Source organism: Corythoichthys intestinalis, chromosome 14 (assembly GCF_030265065.1).
Source record: "Corythoichthys intestinalis isolate RoL2023-P3 chromosome 14, ASM3026506v1, whole genome shotgun sequence".
NCBI lineage: Eukaryota > Metazoa > Chordata > Actinopteri > Syngnathiformes > Syngnathidae > Corythoichthys > Corythoichthys intestinalis.
Window position 1 is genome coordinate 2,603,803 of NC_080408.1, and position 17,593 is coordinate 2,621,395.

The 17,593-nt window shown below is 38.8% G+C and overlaps 1 protein-coding gene across 1 annotated transcript in view; it reads right to left on the minus strand.

Annotated features, from left to right (window-relative positions):
• LOC130930380 (potassium voltage-gated channel subfamily H member 6-like) overlaps positions 1–17,132 on the minus strand; it is a 71,441-nt gene extending 54,309 nt beyond the window's left edge. The window contains exons 1-3 of the mRNA XM_057858295.1: positions 16,966–17,132; positions 12,721–12,951; positions 1,468–1,632 (exon numbers count right to left, since the gene is read on the minus strand). Coding sequence (XP_057714278.1) covers positions 1,468–1,632; positions 12,721–12,951; positions 16,966–17,041 — 472 coding nt within the window. The 5' untranslated portion in view covers positions 17,042–17,132. The remainder of the gene's footprint in view (positions 1–1,467; positions 1,633–12,720; positions 12,952–16,965) is intronic.
• Between the last annotated feature and the right edge of the window lie 461 nt (positions 17,133–17,593).

Sequence of the window (17,593 nt, forward strand, 5' to 3'; positions counted from 1 at the left end):
ATGAGGTTCAAGTCTGGACTTTGACTTGGCCACTCCAGAACGTGTATTTTGTTCGTACAGTATGAAACCATTCTTAACTTGATTTACATCTGTGTTTGGGATCATTGTCTTGTTGCAGCATCCATCCTCTTTTTAGCTTCAACCGTCTGACAGACAGCCTCAGGTTTTCCTGCCAAACTTTTGAATTAGCGAAACAGCCCCAAATCATCATGCTCCCTCTACCATGTTGCACAGTGGGGATGAGGTGTTGATGTTGGGGAGCTGTTCCATTTTTCCTCCACACATGACATTGTGTGTTACTCCCAAAAAAATTCAACTTCGGTTTCACCAGTCCACAAAATATTTTGCCAAACGTCTGTGGAGTGTCCAAGTGCCTTTTTTTGCAAACATTAAACGAGCAACAATGTTTTTTTAGACAGCAATGGCTTCCTCCATGGAGTCCTCCGATGAACACCATTGTAGGTCATAGTGTTTTATATAGTTGATGTGTGCACAGAGATATCGGCAGGTCTTTAGCAGGTTCTTTTTTACCTCTCTGAGTATTATGTGCTGAACTCTTGGCATCATCTTTGGTGGACGGCCACTCCTTGGGAGAGAAGCAACATTGCCAAACTCTCTCCATTTGTAGACAACTTCTCTGACTGTCACTGTCGATTGATGAACATCCAGACTTCTAGAGTTGGTTTTGTATCCTTTCCCAGCTTTATACAAATCAACAATATTTGATTGCAGGTCTTCAGACAGCTCTTCTGACCGAGCCATGAGGCACATCAGACAATGCTTCTCATCGAGACAATTCTTATCAGGTGTGTGTTTTATAGTGGGCAGGGCAGCTTTTAACCACTCATCAGTGATTGGGCACACACCTGACTTAAAATGTTTAGTAAAAATTGGTTTCAATTGCTCTTTAAGTCTCCTTAGGCAGAGGGTTCACTTACTTATTTCTCCCCCTTCTGACATGGTTTGCATGCTATCCTCATTAAAATATGACAACCTATAAATGTTTGGGTGGTCTTAGTTAAGGCAGATGCTGTATTTTCATCTGTGTGATTTTGACAAAGATCAGATCACGTTTGATGGTGATTTTTTTGCAGAAATCTGAGAAATTCCAAAAGGCTCAGATACTTTTTTATACCACTGTAGCACACCCAAACGGCACCATTGCGGTTCCGTCCTGCCGTAGATGGGGGGCAGCATAATGTCATCACCACAATTGATAAAGTTGAATATCTACAAAAACGTTGATGCACAAACCATTATTTTTACAGCATAAATGAAGCACAAACATTTGACACAATTTTTAGCTAGTTCAGATGAAAACTAGGGGCTGGTTGACCTCATATTGACCTATAAAAGAATAAAAAGAATATAAAAGCACAAACTATTGACATCATTTTGATATAAATTTGCGTCTGATGGGAGGCCGACTTCCCACAGGTCACTGATGTGAAAGTTGACGGTTCTCACCCAAAGTCAGCCAAGGGATTCGCAGCGCTCGGCTGAGATCTCTGGACGGAGAGCTGTTGACTGGGTGGCTGTCCGTCGGGAGCTCAAAATTCAGAATGAACATGATGACCCGACCGTCTTCGTTCTTTACGGGGACCACGTCGATTAAACAGGGAAAAGACATTCCTGCACAAACACAGGAGGACGGACAGTGGATGGAAAAAATGTCAGTAGGATTTTTCAACAGCACTGGATGTCCAAACCAATTTGACTGGGAGGGGCGAATGAACAAAAGGATTCAAAGGACTGCATTCACAGTTTAAATGAATCCTGAGTAAATAATTTTAAAAATGTGACAAGTTTGTGATTATTCATGAGTTAACTATTTAAAAAAAAAAAAAAAAAAGCAACAAATCTTGAGAATAACCGTGAGCTAGCTATTTAAAAATGTGAAAAATTTGTGAATTATTTTAATTCAAAGATTTTTAATAGAAATAAAATAAAGTTGCTTGTTTGTGACTGAAAACTGTGGCCAATAACTACGGTATTCCTTTTTTCTCCGCTAGATGACGCAAATACACAGCCGAACTGCAATGGATTCTCCTTTCTGACTCACTATAAATAAATAAACAAACTAATACAATTATAAAAATTCATATTTTCTATTAATGAATAAACTGGATGGCTAGATATTTAAAACATATATATTTTTTATTAATAAATAAACTGGATAGATAGATACTCAGACGGACTGACAGACAGATGAGAGCTATTTACAATGCTGGCCAAAAGTATTGGCACCCCTGCAATTCTGTCAGATAATTGCTCAATTGCTCCCAGAAAATGATTGCATTTACAAATGCTTTGGTTGTAATATCTTCATTTATTTTGTTTGCAAAAAAAAACACAAACGAGAATGAGGGGGGGGGGGGGGGGGGGGGGGGGGGAGTCATTATTATTTTACACAAAACCTTAAAAATGGGCCAGACAAACGTATTGGCACCCTTAGCCTAATACTTGGTAGCTCAACCTTTAGACAAAATAACTGCGAACAACTGCTTCCGGAATCCATCAATGAGTTTCTTACATGCTCTGCTGAAATTTTAGACCATTCTGTTTTTAGCCAACTGCTCCAGGTCTCTGAGATTTGAAGGGTACTATTTTCATATCTCTCCACAGGTGTTTTGGATTCAGGTCTGGCCACTTTAGAAGTCTCCAGTGCTTTCTCTCATACCATTTTCTGGTGCTTTTTGAAGTGTGTTTTGGGTCATTGTCCTGCTGAAAGACCCATGACCTCTAATGCTGCAAAATGTTGTTGGTAGTCTTCAGACTTCATAATGCCATGCACACCGTCAAGCAGTCCAGTCCCAGAGGAAGCAAAGCAACCCCAAAACATCAGGGAACCTCCGCTATGTTTGACTGTGGGGACCGTGGTTTTTTTCTTTGAAGGCCTCGTTTTTTCCCCTGTAAACTCCTATGTTGATGCCTTTTCCCAAAAAGCTCTATTTTTGTCTCATCTGACTTGAGAACATTCTTCCAAGACATTTTTGGCTTTCTCAGGTAAGTTTTGGCAAACTCCAGCCTGGCTTTTTTATGTCTCTGGGTCAAAAGTAGGGTCTTCCTGGGTATCCTAGTATCGAGTCCCTTTTCATACAGATGCCGACGGACAGAACTGGTTGACACTGTTGAACCCTCGGACTGTGGGGCAGCTTGAACTTGTTTGGATGTTCGTCGAGGTTCTTTAGGTTATCCACCATCCGTACAAGCTTTCGTTGTATTTTTCTTTTCCGTCCCCATCTAGGGAGGTTAGCCACAGTGCCATGGGCTTTACACTTATTGATGACACTGCGCACGGTAGACAAAGTAACTCTTTGGAGATGGACTTGTAGCCTTGAGATTGCCCATGCTTCCTCACAATTTTGCTTCTCAAGTCCTCAGACAGTTCTTTGGTCTTCTTTCTTTTCTCCATGCTAGATGTTGTACACACAAGGACACAGGACAGAGGTTGAATCAACTTTAATCCATTTTAACTGGCTGCACATGTGATTTTGTTATTGCCACAACCTGTTATGTCCCACAGATAAGTAAGAGGTGTTGTTAATTACAAAAATTAGAGAAGCATCACATGATTTTTCAAAGGGTGCCAATACATTTGTCCGGCCCATTTTTTTGAGTTTTGTGTAAAATAATAATGATTTAATTTTTTTTTTCTATTCTCTTTTGTGTTTTTACATTGCAAGCAAAATAAACGAAGACAATATTACCAAAGCATTTGTAATTGCAATCATTTTCTGGGAGGAATTGAGCATTATATGACAAAACTGCAGAGGGGACAATACTTTTGGCCAGCACCGTATATTACAGCTCGGCTGATCATCTTACTTTTTTGATTGACCCTCCCCTCCCCACACCCAACCATTGGCGGATCTATTATTCAGGCGAAGTAGACGATCGCCTTAGGCCCCCAACCAGTAGGGGGCCCCCAACAAGCTGCCCTTGCCCCAACGAGCAACGGCTTGGGCCACCGGAGCCAGCAGCACCACCAACTATTCGTCATGTATAATTATGTCAGCATACCAAACAAACAAATAACAAAAACAAAAAAGAAAGCCATTTGAATGCTCCATTTATATTATCCCCCCCCCACACACACACGTACACTACAATTGACTGTTCCACGACGACGGTCTGAGTATCAGTTGCTTAGCTTCATTTACCGCCGTTTAGCTTTAGCTTAGCTCCGCTTAGCTGTTCGTTAGCTTCGCTTAGCTTTCCCGTTGTTTTCACGCCACTAAGCTCGCTATTTTTACAGCTCACTTTCTACTTTGCACGTCGCCTATCGTTTATTTCGAACACATGAGCGAACGTGCTCTCCATGAGAGCCAAAGTGCAGTGAGGGAGAAGTTGAGAACAGGCCTCTAATGCCTCTTTAAACTTTCTTCTTCTTCACACCGAACATAAAATACACGACAGCACACCCTGTGGCGAAACAATGTAGTACAGTTCCAATCAGTCATACAATAACACTCAACAGCTGGTTAACAGCAAAAAGCACGTCATGTTCGTCATATAAATTATGATTTCTGGAGTTAATTACACATACTTCAGAATTAATATTATAATATGTTGAGTAAATACTACACAATACAGACTCTACACTAAGAATAGCTTTCAAATGACACTCTTCAAGACAAATATGATTGGCAATGAATAATTATTATAATTATTGTACTACTATTACATATAGAAGTATACTAGAATAATATTGCTAGAATTTTTTTTAAGAATTGTTTTGAATAATGTTCGAAAGGCAAAGTCAGTGTTCCGAATCTGTTTACTTTCCTTTCTTTTGCACTAGTAAATGCTATCGGCATTTAACCTCATTGTTTATTTGTGATTAATTATTCTTATTTACATGATTATTTGTACTTGAATAAAGAATTTAAGTGTTCCAAAATAGTTTTGTGAATTAATAAGCGTCAACAAAAATGTCATTGCTAAATTAGTTTAAAAAAAAAAGAAAATTATTAGATTAGTCGATTAATCGTAAAACTAGTCGGCTGACTAATCAGGAGAAAATTTGTCGTTTAGGACAGCCCTAGTGTACCAGAACATATTTCCTCCACACCCTTCTCACCTTTTTAACCCCTGACCCATGAAAAGGGCCCCTGGATATGTTCGCCTTAGGCCCCAAAATTGCCAAGTCCGCCACTGCACCCAACCACTCCCACTTTACGCCCGCAAACCGGGCCCCTTAGAGGGCCGTGCCGGGTGCGGTCGCACCCCCAGTACTTCCCTAAGTTCCGCCCCTGGTCCAATCCATTTGAACTGGCAGGACTGTCAGCAATCATTTTAGTGAAATGAGTTGAATTCCCATGTTTGAATCAAGCGGTTCTTGCATCATCATCTCTGATATCCAAAGCTGCCATGAGCTTGGTTGCTTGTCCACCACCGCTAGTACACAAAACCCACAAAATCCATATCTCGCATTTAACACGCACGCCTCTTCAACTATTCAATTTAAACGAGAATTAATTTGGCAGCTCTTTACGTTTACGGTTAGCATAAATCAGCATGAAATGACCCAAACTGTACCACACACTGTGTGTGTGTGCTGGTAAATGTGTGAAGGGCATTAAGAGAGGAGGGAGGTCGCATTACATCTGCAGAATGGATTAGAGTAGCTACATGCAATCTTATTTCCTCTCATAATGATATCACAATGATTCAAACTCAAGGTCGGCTTTTTGTCGCGCCAATAATCCTCCCCGGTTAAATAACCGACATTGAGACTAACCACCTCCAAACCTAAACCCGAATAGGCATTCGCGGAGCTATTACGCTGGATAAGATTGGAGCAAACGGTGCAAGATTTGAAAGCCGGCTCATATGCTACAGCGGCAGCCGATGAGTTAATATAGGGAGGTCAAAGGAAAGGTGATGCGGAAGGACGAAAGGATCACAGTTTTCATTATAAGCGTATCAAGCAATATACGTCGGAAAAGATTAAAGATTAATGAGCGGAGCAAAAAGATTATCTCATTCACACGCCCCCTCCCTCTCACATATACAAGCATCCAATCGTTATGTTGTTTAATTTTTTTTTTTTTTTTTACTTTCGAGTGATGGGCACTACCACGTGTTGTATTGTGGCTGCCATTGTCCAGTTCATTTAATGTGGGAGTATTGATTGCGAATAACTGCTTAAAGTTTTATTGAGAAAGTTGTAATTATGATACATTTTCTATATTGTCTTCTTTATTTTATCACTACTAAAAAGGCTTTAGTGGGAGTTTTAATTTTAATTGAATTTAAAATGGATAAATACCGTATTTTTCGGAGGAAAAAAACATAAGTTACACTGGAGTATAAGTTGCATTTTTGGGGGGAAATTTACTTGATAAAATCCAACACATAGAACAGATATGTCATCTTGAAAGGCAATTTAAAATAAAAAATACAATAGAGAACAACATGCTGAATAAGCGTACAGTAAGATAATGTCACATGATGCATGAACAACGAAATACGAACGTGGCCGGTATGTTAACGTAACATAGATATTAAGAGTTAGTCAGATAGCTATAGCATAAAGAACATGCTAACAAGTTTACCAAACCATCAGTGTCACTCCAACACACCAAAATAACATGTGAAATGATACAATAATGTGTTAACAATTTCACACATAAGTCGCTCAAGAGTATAAGTCGCACCCCTAGCCAAACTATGAAAAAAAACTGCGACTTACATTCCGAAAAATATGGTAATGAATAAAAAAAAAATAATAATAAGAAGAATGAATTCATTTTAAAAACCATTCTTTGAATATCCATTTTTATTAGGGCTGTCAAAATTATCGCGTTAATGGTCAGTAATTAATTTTTTAAATTAATCATTTTAAAATATTTGACGCATTTAATGCTCATGCCCCGCTCAAACAGATTAAAATGACAGCACAGTGTCATGTCCACTTGTTATTTGTGTTTTTTTTGTTGTTTTAGGTGTTTTGTCGCCCTCTGTTGGCGCTTGGGTGCGACTGATTTGATGGGTTTCAGCACCATGAGCATAATTATTGACATCAACAATGGTGAGCTACTAGCTTATTTTTGATTGAAAATTTTACAAATTTTATTAAAACGAAAACATTAAAAGGGGTTTTAATACAAAATTTCTATAACTTGTACTAACATTTATCTTTTAAGAACTACAAGTCTTTCTATCCATGGATCGCTTTGACAGAATGTTAATAATGTTAATGCCACCTTGTTGATCTATTGTTATAATAAACAAATACAGTATTCATGTACAGTATGTTGAATCTTTCCATTCTGACAATAATTTACAGAAAAATATGGCATATTTTAGAGATGGGATACGATTAATTATGATTAATTAATTTTTAAGCTGTGATAAACTCGATTAAAAATTTTAATCGTTTGACAGCCCTAATTTTTATATATTCTTCCAATTTTTTTGTAAATTTTATTTACGATAATTTGGCGCCCACCAGATGGTTTCTCGTGCGCACCAGAAACAATCTGGTATGCATTAGCATTATTAGCATTTAAGCTAGCAGACTTTTGCTATGCAAGTTAGTCGCTAACTTGCGTAGCAAAAGTCCACTTGCTTGAATGCTATATAATGCTAATGTTTATCCCGGGGGGGATGACAGCTGCCCCCTTGCTGGAGCTGCAGGAGGAGGGGTGGGCTGCGCTGCGCTACCCCCCGAAGGACTATCACATGTCTGATGGACAATTAGACGCACTCAAAGAGAAACTATCGGTGTCAGGATTAGGGATCAGGCAGCATAGAATAGGATGTCAACGCTCACAAGTGATTCTCATAATAATGGGTTCTACACATCAAATGGTTGACTTTTGTAAACTTCACCCCTCCCAATCACATACCTCCCCTTCCTTTTTCTCCTTGGTCATCAGGCCATTTTTAATGGCATTAACATTGCATTGAGGCCAATTTAGACAGATGCCAGATGGCCATGTATATCAATTCTATTGATACCAATTTACTTGGATTCCATTGACGCCCATGGATGTCCAAATTTCCCATTCAATTTCAATGGCATGTACTTTGTTTAATGCCATTGACGGCTATGTTTGTTGATTCTATTGAAGCCAATGTACTTGGATTTCTTTGACGCAAATGTAAGTCGATGCCATTGATGGCCATGGACGTCCAAATTTCCCATTCATTTTCAATTGCAAAAAAAAAACAAATGTCCCCAAATCACCAGAAAATGACCAGATATCAATAGGACGTGTCCCCCAAAAGTCCCCAAATGACCTGATATGATCAGGACACGCCCCCCCAAATGTCCCCAAATGACCTGATATGACAAGCACACGCCCCCCAAGTGACCACATATGACCAGGACACCTCCCAAATGTCCCAAACTGACCTGATATGACCAGGACACGTCCCCCAAATGTTCCCAAATGACCATATATGACCAGGACACCCCCCAAATGTCCCCAAATGACCTGATATGATCAGGACACGCTCCCCCCAAATGACCTGATATGACTAGCACACGCCCCCCAAATGACCGGATATGACCAGGACACCCCCCAAATGTCCCAAACTGACCTGATATGACCAGGACACGCCCCCCAAATGACCTGATATGACCAGGAGACGTCCCCCAAATGTCCCCAAATGACCATATATGACCAGGACACCCCCCCAAATGTCCCCAAATGACCTGATATGATCAGGACACGCCCCCCTAAATGACCTGATATGACTAGCACCCCCCCCCCCCCCCAATGACCTTATATGACCAGGACACGCCCCCCAGTGTCCCTAAATGACCATATATAACCAGGACACCCCCCAAAATGTCCCCAAATGACCTCATATGACCAGGACACGCCCCCCAAATGACCTGATATGACCAGGACACGTCCCTCAAAAGTTCCCAAATGACCATATATGACCAGGACACCCCCCAATATGTCCCCAAATGACCTGATATGACCAGGACACATCCCCCAAATGTCCCCAAATCAACAGGATGTGACCTGATATGACCATCAAATGTCCTCGAAATGTCCCCAAATCAACAGGAAGTGACCTGATATTGTATCCAAAATGTCATTAAATCAACAAGGGCGAGGCCAAGATCTGTATCTCCCGATGCAAAACCCCTTAGTAATTTCTCCAGAATTTGCAGTTTCTAGTTATTATTTTAGCATTATTTAATTTGTTTCTGAGAATTTTAATTGTGTCTTTGGTTATATACTACATGGCTATAATTTTTTTGTTTTTCGTTTTTATAAAACAGAATTTTTCAATCCAGACAGAGGAGGCACACCTTAAATAAATTAAAGTGATATCGGCATCTTTGAGTGAACTTTGAGTAAAATTCAAAAATCTCGAGGCCGGTCGGAGTGTCCACATTTCGGAAATCCAAACATGGCCACCCTATATATAATGGTAGTGTTTACAGCAAATTGCTAACTTGCATAGCAAAAATCCGCTAGCTTAAATGCTATATAATGCTAATGTTTGCTAGATAGTATCTCGTGTGCACGAGAAACAATCTAGTGCTCACCAGATTCAGATTGCTTAAATTTATTTTTGTCTGTCAATGTCCCTTTACGGGTAGTGTATTTTTTCAATTTTTAATTGTATTTTTGAATGTAATTTAATTAATTATTTTTAAATAATACATTTCAACAGTAGGAACAAAAACCAGGACTTGAGGACTGGTTTGGGCACACCTGACCTATGTAATCGAGTTGCTACGGCCCCACTGAAAGTCCCTACCTCAGAGTAGGGACTAAAACTGTTCTCAAAACTCGAGTTCCTGGTCCGCGAAAACGCAAAATGGCGACATCGTCCCCCAAAAGCTTCTTGGAACTGCGGATATTTCCTACAGTGCAAATGCGGCTAATAGCAGCGAATGAGTTAAAAGACCCAAGATGAATGTAAAAATGACAACACAGGAGAAAATCAATCTTTCATTGCATATTTTCTTGACTAATTACATTTTTGCATGAAACTAATCCTCCTATGTTCTCGCCGACCTGACTTTTCTAATTAAAGCAGGCAGGAGCAGCTCCCCTTTAACCTTCCCTCCATTCCCATGTACCGTATTTTGGTACTCGTAAAGCTTGTATTTAGCATGGGCTTCTTTGCATAATTTATTGCGCGCACAAGCCAAAAGCCGTCAAAGTGTATTGAACTCCATCAGACTGTATTTTTAATTGCTTTATATGTTTTTGTTGTGTTCCTTGTGCTTGAAAGACTCCAATTTCACAGTTATTACAAGAACCAAAATGAGAAAAATTCAGCAGAAATGGCTATCAAAAGTCCAGCATCAGCTCCTTTACGACGGCACAGTCATACAGTATGTATTTACCCTCTGCCTTGTCTCCAGGCACAAGCAATAAATGTGGGGGGAAAATAAAAATAGGCAATAATAAAGGTGAATTTCACCAGAGGTTAATAATTAATACTTACTTTAATATCCTGTTCCCTTGGCAAGACAGATGGATTTAAATGTATTGAGTAATTTGTCTACACTACTGTTGTTAGGATAATAACTTTTCAACTTGAAAAAAAATCTTGGTACCTTTTTTGATCCTGCATCAAATACAGTGGGGCAAATAAGTATTTAGTCAACCACTATTTGTGCAAGTTCTCCCACGTGAAAATATTAGAGTGGCCTGTAATTGTCAACATGGGTAAACCTCAACCATGAGAGAGAATGTGGAAAAAAAAAACTGAAAATCACGTTTGATTTTTAAAGACTTTATTTCCAAATCATGGTGGAAAATAAGTATTTGGTCAATACCAAAAGTTCATCTCAATACTTTATTATGTATCCTTTGTTAGCAATAACGGAGGCCAAACGTTTTCTGTAACTCTTCACAAGCTTTTCACACACTGTTGCTCTTATTTTGGCCCATTCCTCCATGCAGATCTCCTCTAAAGCAGTGATGTTTTGGGGCTGTCGTTGGACAACACCGACTTTCAACTCCCTCCACAGATTTTCTATGGGGTTGAGATCTGGAGACTGGCTAGGCCACTCCAGGACCTTGAAATGCTTCTTAAGAAGCCACTCTATTGTTGCCCTGGCTGTGTGTTTGGGATCATTGTCATGCTGAAAGACAAAGCCACGTCTCATCTTTAATGCCCTTGCTGATGGAAGGAGATTTTCACTCACAATCTCTCGATACATGGCCCCATTCATTCTTTCCTTTACACAAATCAGTCGTCTGCAGAAAAACAGTCCCAAAGCATGATGTTTCCAGCCGCATGCTTCACAGTGGGTATGGTGTTCTTCAGATGCAATTCAGTGTTCTTTCTCCTCCAAACACGAGAACCTGTGTTTCTACCAAAAAGTTCCATTTTGGTTTCATCTGACCATAACACATTCTCCCAGTCCTCTTCTAGATCATCCAAATGCTCTCTAGTGAACCGCAGGTGGGCCTGGGCGTGTACTGGCTTCAACAGGGGGACACGTCTGGCAGTGCAGGATTTGAGTCCCTGGCGGCACATTGTGTTCCTGATAGTAGCCTTTGTTACTGTTGTCCCAGCTCTCTGTAGGTCATTCACTAGGTCCCCCCGTGTGGTTCTGGGATTTTTGCTCACCGTTCTTGTTATCATTTTGACGCCATGCCAGATCTTGCATGGAGCCCCAGAGCGAGGGAGATTATCAGTAGTCTTGTATGTCTTCCATTTCATAATAATTGCTCCCACAGTTGATTTCTTTACACCAAGCCTTTTACTTATTGCAGATTCAGTCTTCCCAGCCTGGTGCAGGTCTACAATTTTGTCTCTGGTGTCCTTCGACAGCTCTTTAGTCTTGGCCATAGTGGAGTTTGGAGTGTGACTGACTGAGTTTGTGGACAGGTGTCTTTTATACCGATAATGAGTTAAAACAGGTGCAATTAATATAGGTAACGAGTGGAGCCTCATTAGACCTTGTTAACAGTTAGACCTCTTTGACAGCCAGAAATCTTGCTTGTTTGTAGGTGACCAAATACTTATTTTCCACTCTAATTTGGAAAGAAATTCTTTAAAAATCAAACAATGTGATTTTGTGTTTTTCTTTCCACATTCAGTCTCTCATGGTTGAGGTTTACCCATGTTGATAATTACAGGCTTCTCCAATCTTTTCAAGTAGGAGAACTTGCACAAATGGTAGTTGACTAAATGCTTATTTGCCCCACTGTACTTTTTTTTTTTTTTTTAAAGACAAGAAAATCAAATGTGTTTTTTTTTTTTTTTTTTTTAACTACAAAATGCAATTTGTGGATAAATTCAACAGTGAAAGGGTTACAAAACGTGTAATACAAGCGATCACATGAATCATGGTACATTGTGCTTGCATGTACCCATGTGTGACTGTGTATTGACTTTTCTGACCGGATTGTGTTGTGTTGTCCCACTGAGGATTTTTGCAAGGTGGCGCTTATCTTGACTAACTGCGGAGAGGAGCAACCCCATTAATTAAAGGACAAATACATTGCATGCCCATGCAGGATTGAGTGTGGAGGTGACTTTTTTTTATTGCTGGAAATATTATTTTTAGTCCTTGTATTTATTTTTGTTCCATAAAGTGGCATCATTAATACTCGTTACATTTACCGAGCGTGTGCGTTGACGTGAGTAGGAGATAAACTGTTCTAATTGTTGTGTCATTTTGCACTAAATAATCAAAAATGTATCTTATTGTGGTGTATCATAACGGGAGATTTTATTCCATATCGCACAGCACTACTTGCAAGGATTGATGATGCAAACCTTCTTTGTTGTAGAGCGTGATGTCCACCTTTCTTTCCTCGGCTCCGAGTAGAGCTTTCGCCATCTGGGCCACGGCCGGTCTTCTGGTGAGGGGTCCGTACAAAAAGCTGCAGGTGCAGGCCTTTTGCATCACCTCCGCTCGAGTGTATCCGCACAGCTCGCAGAAGGCATCGTTACAGAAGATGATGGCACAATTCTCCACCTGGGCGTTGGCAATGATGAATTTTCTGTCTGTCGGGGAAGGAAGAGGGGTGAAAAGGATGAAAGTTTTCATCTGAAGCCATACAATATCCCGCATACAAGTCATTAAAAAGTGTGCCAGGGAGTTTGCCTTGTTTTACACATCAGTTTTGCTGATTGATAAAGGGGTGCAATATAGGCACTTTTTCCATAACTTCAGTTGAAGTTGCTGTATTATTTTTCACATAATGTTTATTTGGAAAACCTTAAAGTTGTTACATTTATCATTATTAAAGCATCTGGCAGGGCATCACAAGTTCAAGATCGCATACAGTGGTATGAAAAAGTATCCGAACCTTTTGGAATTTGTCACATTTCTGCATAAAATCACCATCAAATGTGATCTGATTTTAGCCAAACTCACACTGATGAAAAAAGCAGTGTCTGCTTTAACTAAAACCACCCAAACAATTATAGGTTTTCATTAGGGCTGTCGAAATGATCGCGTTAACGGGCGGTAATTATTTTTAAAAATTAATCACGTTGAAATATTTGACGCATTTAACGCACATTCCCCGCTCAAACAGAATAAAATGACAGCACAGTGTAATGTCCACTTGTTACTTGTGTTTTTCGGTGTTTTGTTGCCCTCTGCTGGTGCTTGGGTGCGACTGATTTTATGGGTTTCATCACCACATGAGCATTGTGTAATTATTGACATCAACAACGGCGAGCTACTAGTTTATTTTTTGATTGAAAATTTTACAAATTTTATTAAAAAGAAAACCTTAACAGAGGTTTTAATACAAAATTTCTATAACTTGTACTAACATTTATCTTTTAAGAACTACAAGTCTTTCTGTCCATGGATTGCTTTAACAGAATGTTAATAATGTTAATGCCATCTTGTTGATTTATTGTTATAATAAACAAATACAGTAATTATGTACCGAATGTTGAATGTATATATCCGTCTTGTGTCTTATCTTTCCATTCCAGCAATAATTTACAGAAAAATATGGCATCTTTTATAGATGGTTTGAATTGCGATTAATTAATTTTTAAGCTGTAATTAACTCGATTAAAATTTTGAATCATTTGACAGCCCTAGTTTTCATATTTTAAAGAGGATAGTATGCAAACAATGACAGAAAGGGGTAAAATAAGTAAGTGAACCATCACATTTAATATTATGTGCCTCCCCCCCTTTGGCAGCAATAATTTTAACCAGACGCTTCCTGTAGCTGCAGATCAGTCTGGCACATCGATCAGGACAAATCTTGGTCCATTCTTCTCTACAAAACTGCAGATTCCTGGGATGTCTGGCATGAATTGCTGTCTTTAGGTCATGCCACAGCATCTCAATGGGGTTCAAGTCTGGACTCTGACTTGGCCCCTCCAGAATGTGTATTTTGTTCTTCTGAAACCATTCTGAAGTTAGTTTACTTCTGTGTTTTGGATCATTGTCTTGTTGCAGCATCCATCCTCTTTTTTAGCTTCAACTGTCTGACAGACGGCTCTGGTTTTCCTGCTAAACTTTTGAATTCATTCTTCCATAAATGATTGCAAGTTGTCCTGGCCCTGAGGCAGCAAAACAGCCAAAAATCATGACGCTCCCTTCACCTTTCTTCACGGTGGGGATGAGGTGTTGATGTTGGTGAGATGTTCTATTTTTCCTCCACACATGACGTTGTGTGTTACTCCCAAACAATTCAACTTTGGTTTCATCATTCCACAAAGTTTTTTGCCAAAACTTTTGTGGAGTGTCCAAGTGCCTTTTTGCGAACATTAAACAAGCAACAGTGGGTTTTTTTAGACAGCAGTGGCTTCTTCCGTGACGTCCTCCCATGAACACCATACTTGGCCATAGTTTTACATATAATTGATGTGTGCAAATAGATATTGGAGTGTGCCAGTGATTTCTGTAAGTCTTTAGCAGACACTCTAGGGTTCTTTTTTACCTCGATGAGTATTCTGCGCTCAATTCTTGGCGTCATCTTTGGTGGACGGTCACTCCTTGGGAGAGAAGGAACAGCGCCAAACTCTCTCCTTTTGCAGACCTGATGAACATCCAGACTTTTCGAGATGGTTTTGTATCCTGTCCCAGCTTTATACAAATCAACAATCCTAGATCACAGGTCGTCAGACAGCTCATTTGACCGAGCCATGATGCACATCAGATAATGCTTCTCATCAAGACATTTCTTACCAGGTGTGTGTTTTATAGTGGGCAGGGCAGCATTTAATCACTCATCAGTGATTGGGCACACACCTGACTTCAAATGTTTGGTAATAATTGGTTCACTTACTTATTTCCCCCCCTTCTATCATTGTTTGCAACTAGCCTCATTGAAATATGAAAGCCTATAAATGTTTTGGGTGGTTTTAGTTAAAGCAGACATTGTATTTTCATCTGTGTGATTTTGACAAAGATCAGATGACATTTGATGGTGATGTTATGCAGAAATGTGAGAAATTCCAAAAGGTTCAGGCACTTTTTCATTCCACTGTATATCAGTATCAGTTGAATATTGGTATTGAATTTTTGGAGTTGGTTGATATCGGAACATCGGTTCTTGGTTTAAAACTCTACTCATCTACGGTTGCAAATATTTCATGATGATATAACTAGGGGTGTGAAAAAATATCGAAATGGTGATATATCGTGATATCCTTCAGATACTTTTTCATACCACTGTAGTTTGCTATGAAATCGTATGTCCACACCGCAAAAAGGCAAAAGTGACATTTACAACTAATATCGAAAAATTTAGCTCCCTACAATATTTTTTCTCATATTATTGTTATTATAATCCTCATTGGCACCACTACTTAACTGATGGCAGTTTATGTCAAATTGAAGGTTTTTTTTTCATTGGCAAGCCTATCTTTTAGGGTGGCAGTTGCTCCCACATTCCACCCTGGTGGGTCCGCCCCTGCCGTCGATGACACTAGACGTCCAATGTATTTGCACTTCGTACAGTGAGTTGCTTGAATTTACATTTAACATGTATGTCAAAAAGCATTGGGGGAAAATCATAAAAATTGTCATTAAAAAATGTTTACGGAAACTAGATAAAAAAAAATTAGACAACAACAAAATAGAAAATCATAAATCAACAAAAAATAAAATAACACTCATAATATTTAAATAATCAATATTTTCATAACTTTAATATTTATTTTCAACAATTTAATAATAATTTTTAAAAAATAATAATCCTAATTCATATAATAATTTTGATTTGATAAATTCTCCCCATAAAATTGTTTAGTAATTTTAACTCATTGGCTGCCATGTTCATTCATTAAAAGGACATACGAGAAAAAAACATTTAAAAAATAGTCAAACGGCCGAATTATCAATGGTGATGATTACATTTGTAAGTGATCAAACTTAAATAAATTGAATGCTTCATTATCAAATCAAATCAAATGACTGCCATTGACGGCGATAGACGTCCAATCTATTTACACTCGGTACAAATGGATTGGATGTCTGTAATCATTAATGGCAGCCAATGAGTTAACCACATGCCAGAATTTACATTTAACACATATATATATACACACACACACACACACATATATATATATATATTTATATATATATATATATGTATATATATTGAGCGTTGAGGGTATACATGAATACATATAAATAGTAAATTAAAATAGAAAATAAAAGATCCTAAATAAACAAATTCTGGATTAATACTGTATTAATTACGAGAGAACATTATTCTCCTCTCCATACAATTCCTTACTAATTTTAACTCATTGAGTGAATGCCATGTTCATTAAAACTACATATCAAACAGTAACATTACAAAAACAAACAAAACAAAAATAATAGTAAAATGGACGAATTATCAATGCACTTTGTTACGTTTAAAACCGGATCAAGCTCGGACGACAATCTGCCTTTGCGTGTTTCTAATTCAACATTTCTGTTTGTATTATTGACTTCACAAAACGTAGCACAAAGCTTTCCTGATTTCCAGCGTTATGTTAACCTCATCCTTGCAGGTAATACGCAAGCGCTGGCGATGATTATCTACTTACTCTGGCTCTCGAACTTTCGAATGATGGTGTCCAAAAAAGTGTTTTGGGGCGCCATATGGCCCCTTCTCACCGGCATGGTTTCAACTTCTTCTGGATCAAATCCAAGTTGCTCTATTTAAAAAAAAATGTCGGCAGCTGAGAGATGATGATGAAAGAGCTCCCTGGCGATTCGGTGTATGTTTGACTTGTTCAACTCGCCATCAAAACAACACGGCCCCGCCCGCTTTCGTTGATTGGTCCGCCCGACAGGTAGGCTGGATGCTGACGATTTCGGGTATTTGATCTTTTTATGACACTTAACTCGCGTTAATACATTTGGAAAAGACGTATTCATTGTTTGAAAAAGTTAATCAAACAATTAAACAAACAAACAAACAAAAACAAAAAACAGTTCAAGGTGATATGGGCGGCTCAATTATCTTTGTAACATTGTAATCAAAACATTTGACTTTATCTTAACCCCTCAATGTCTGGATTTATTCAATTCAATTTTATTTGTATAGCTCTAAATCACAACAAGGTTGTTTCAACGGGCTTTGCAGAGGCAATATGATGCACAGTCAGAAACAGCAAATGAAGTAAACAGAGATGAATAAATAAAGTTCAAATCCTGGGCATCCCCCATCCT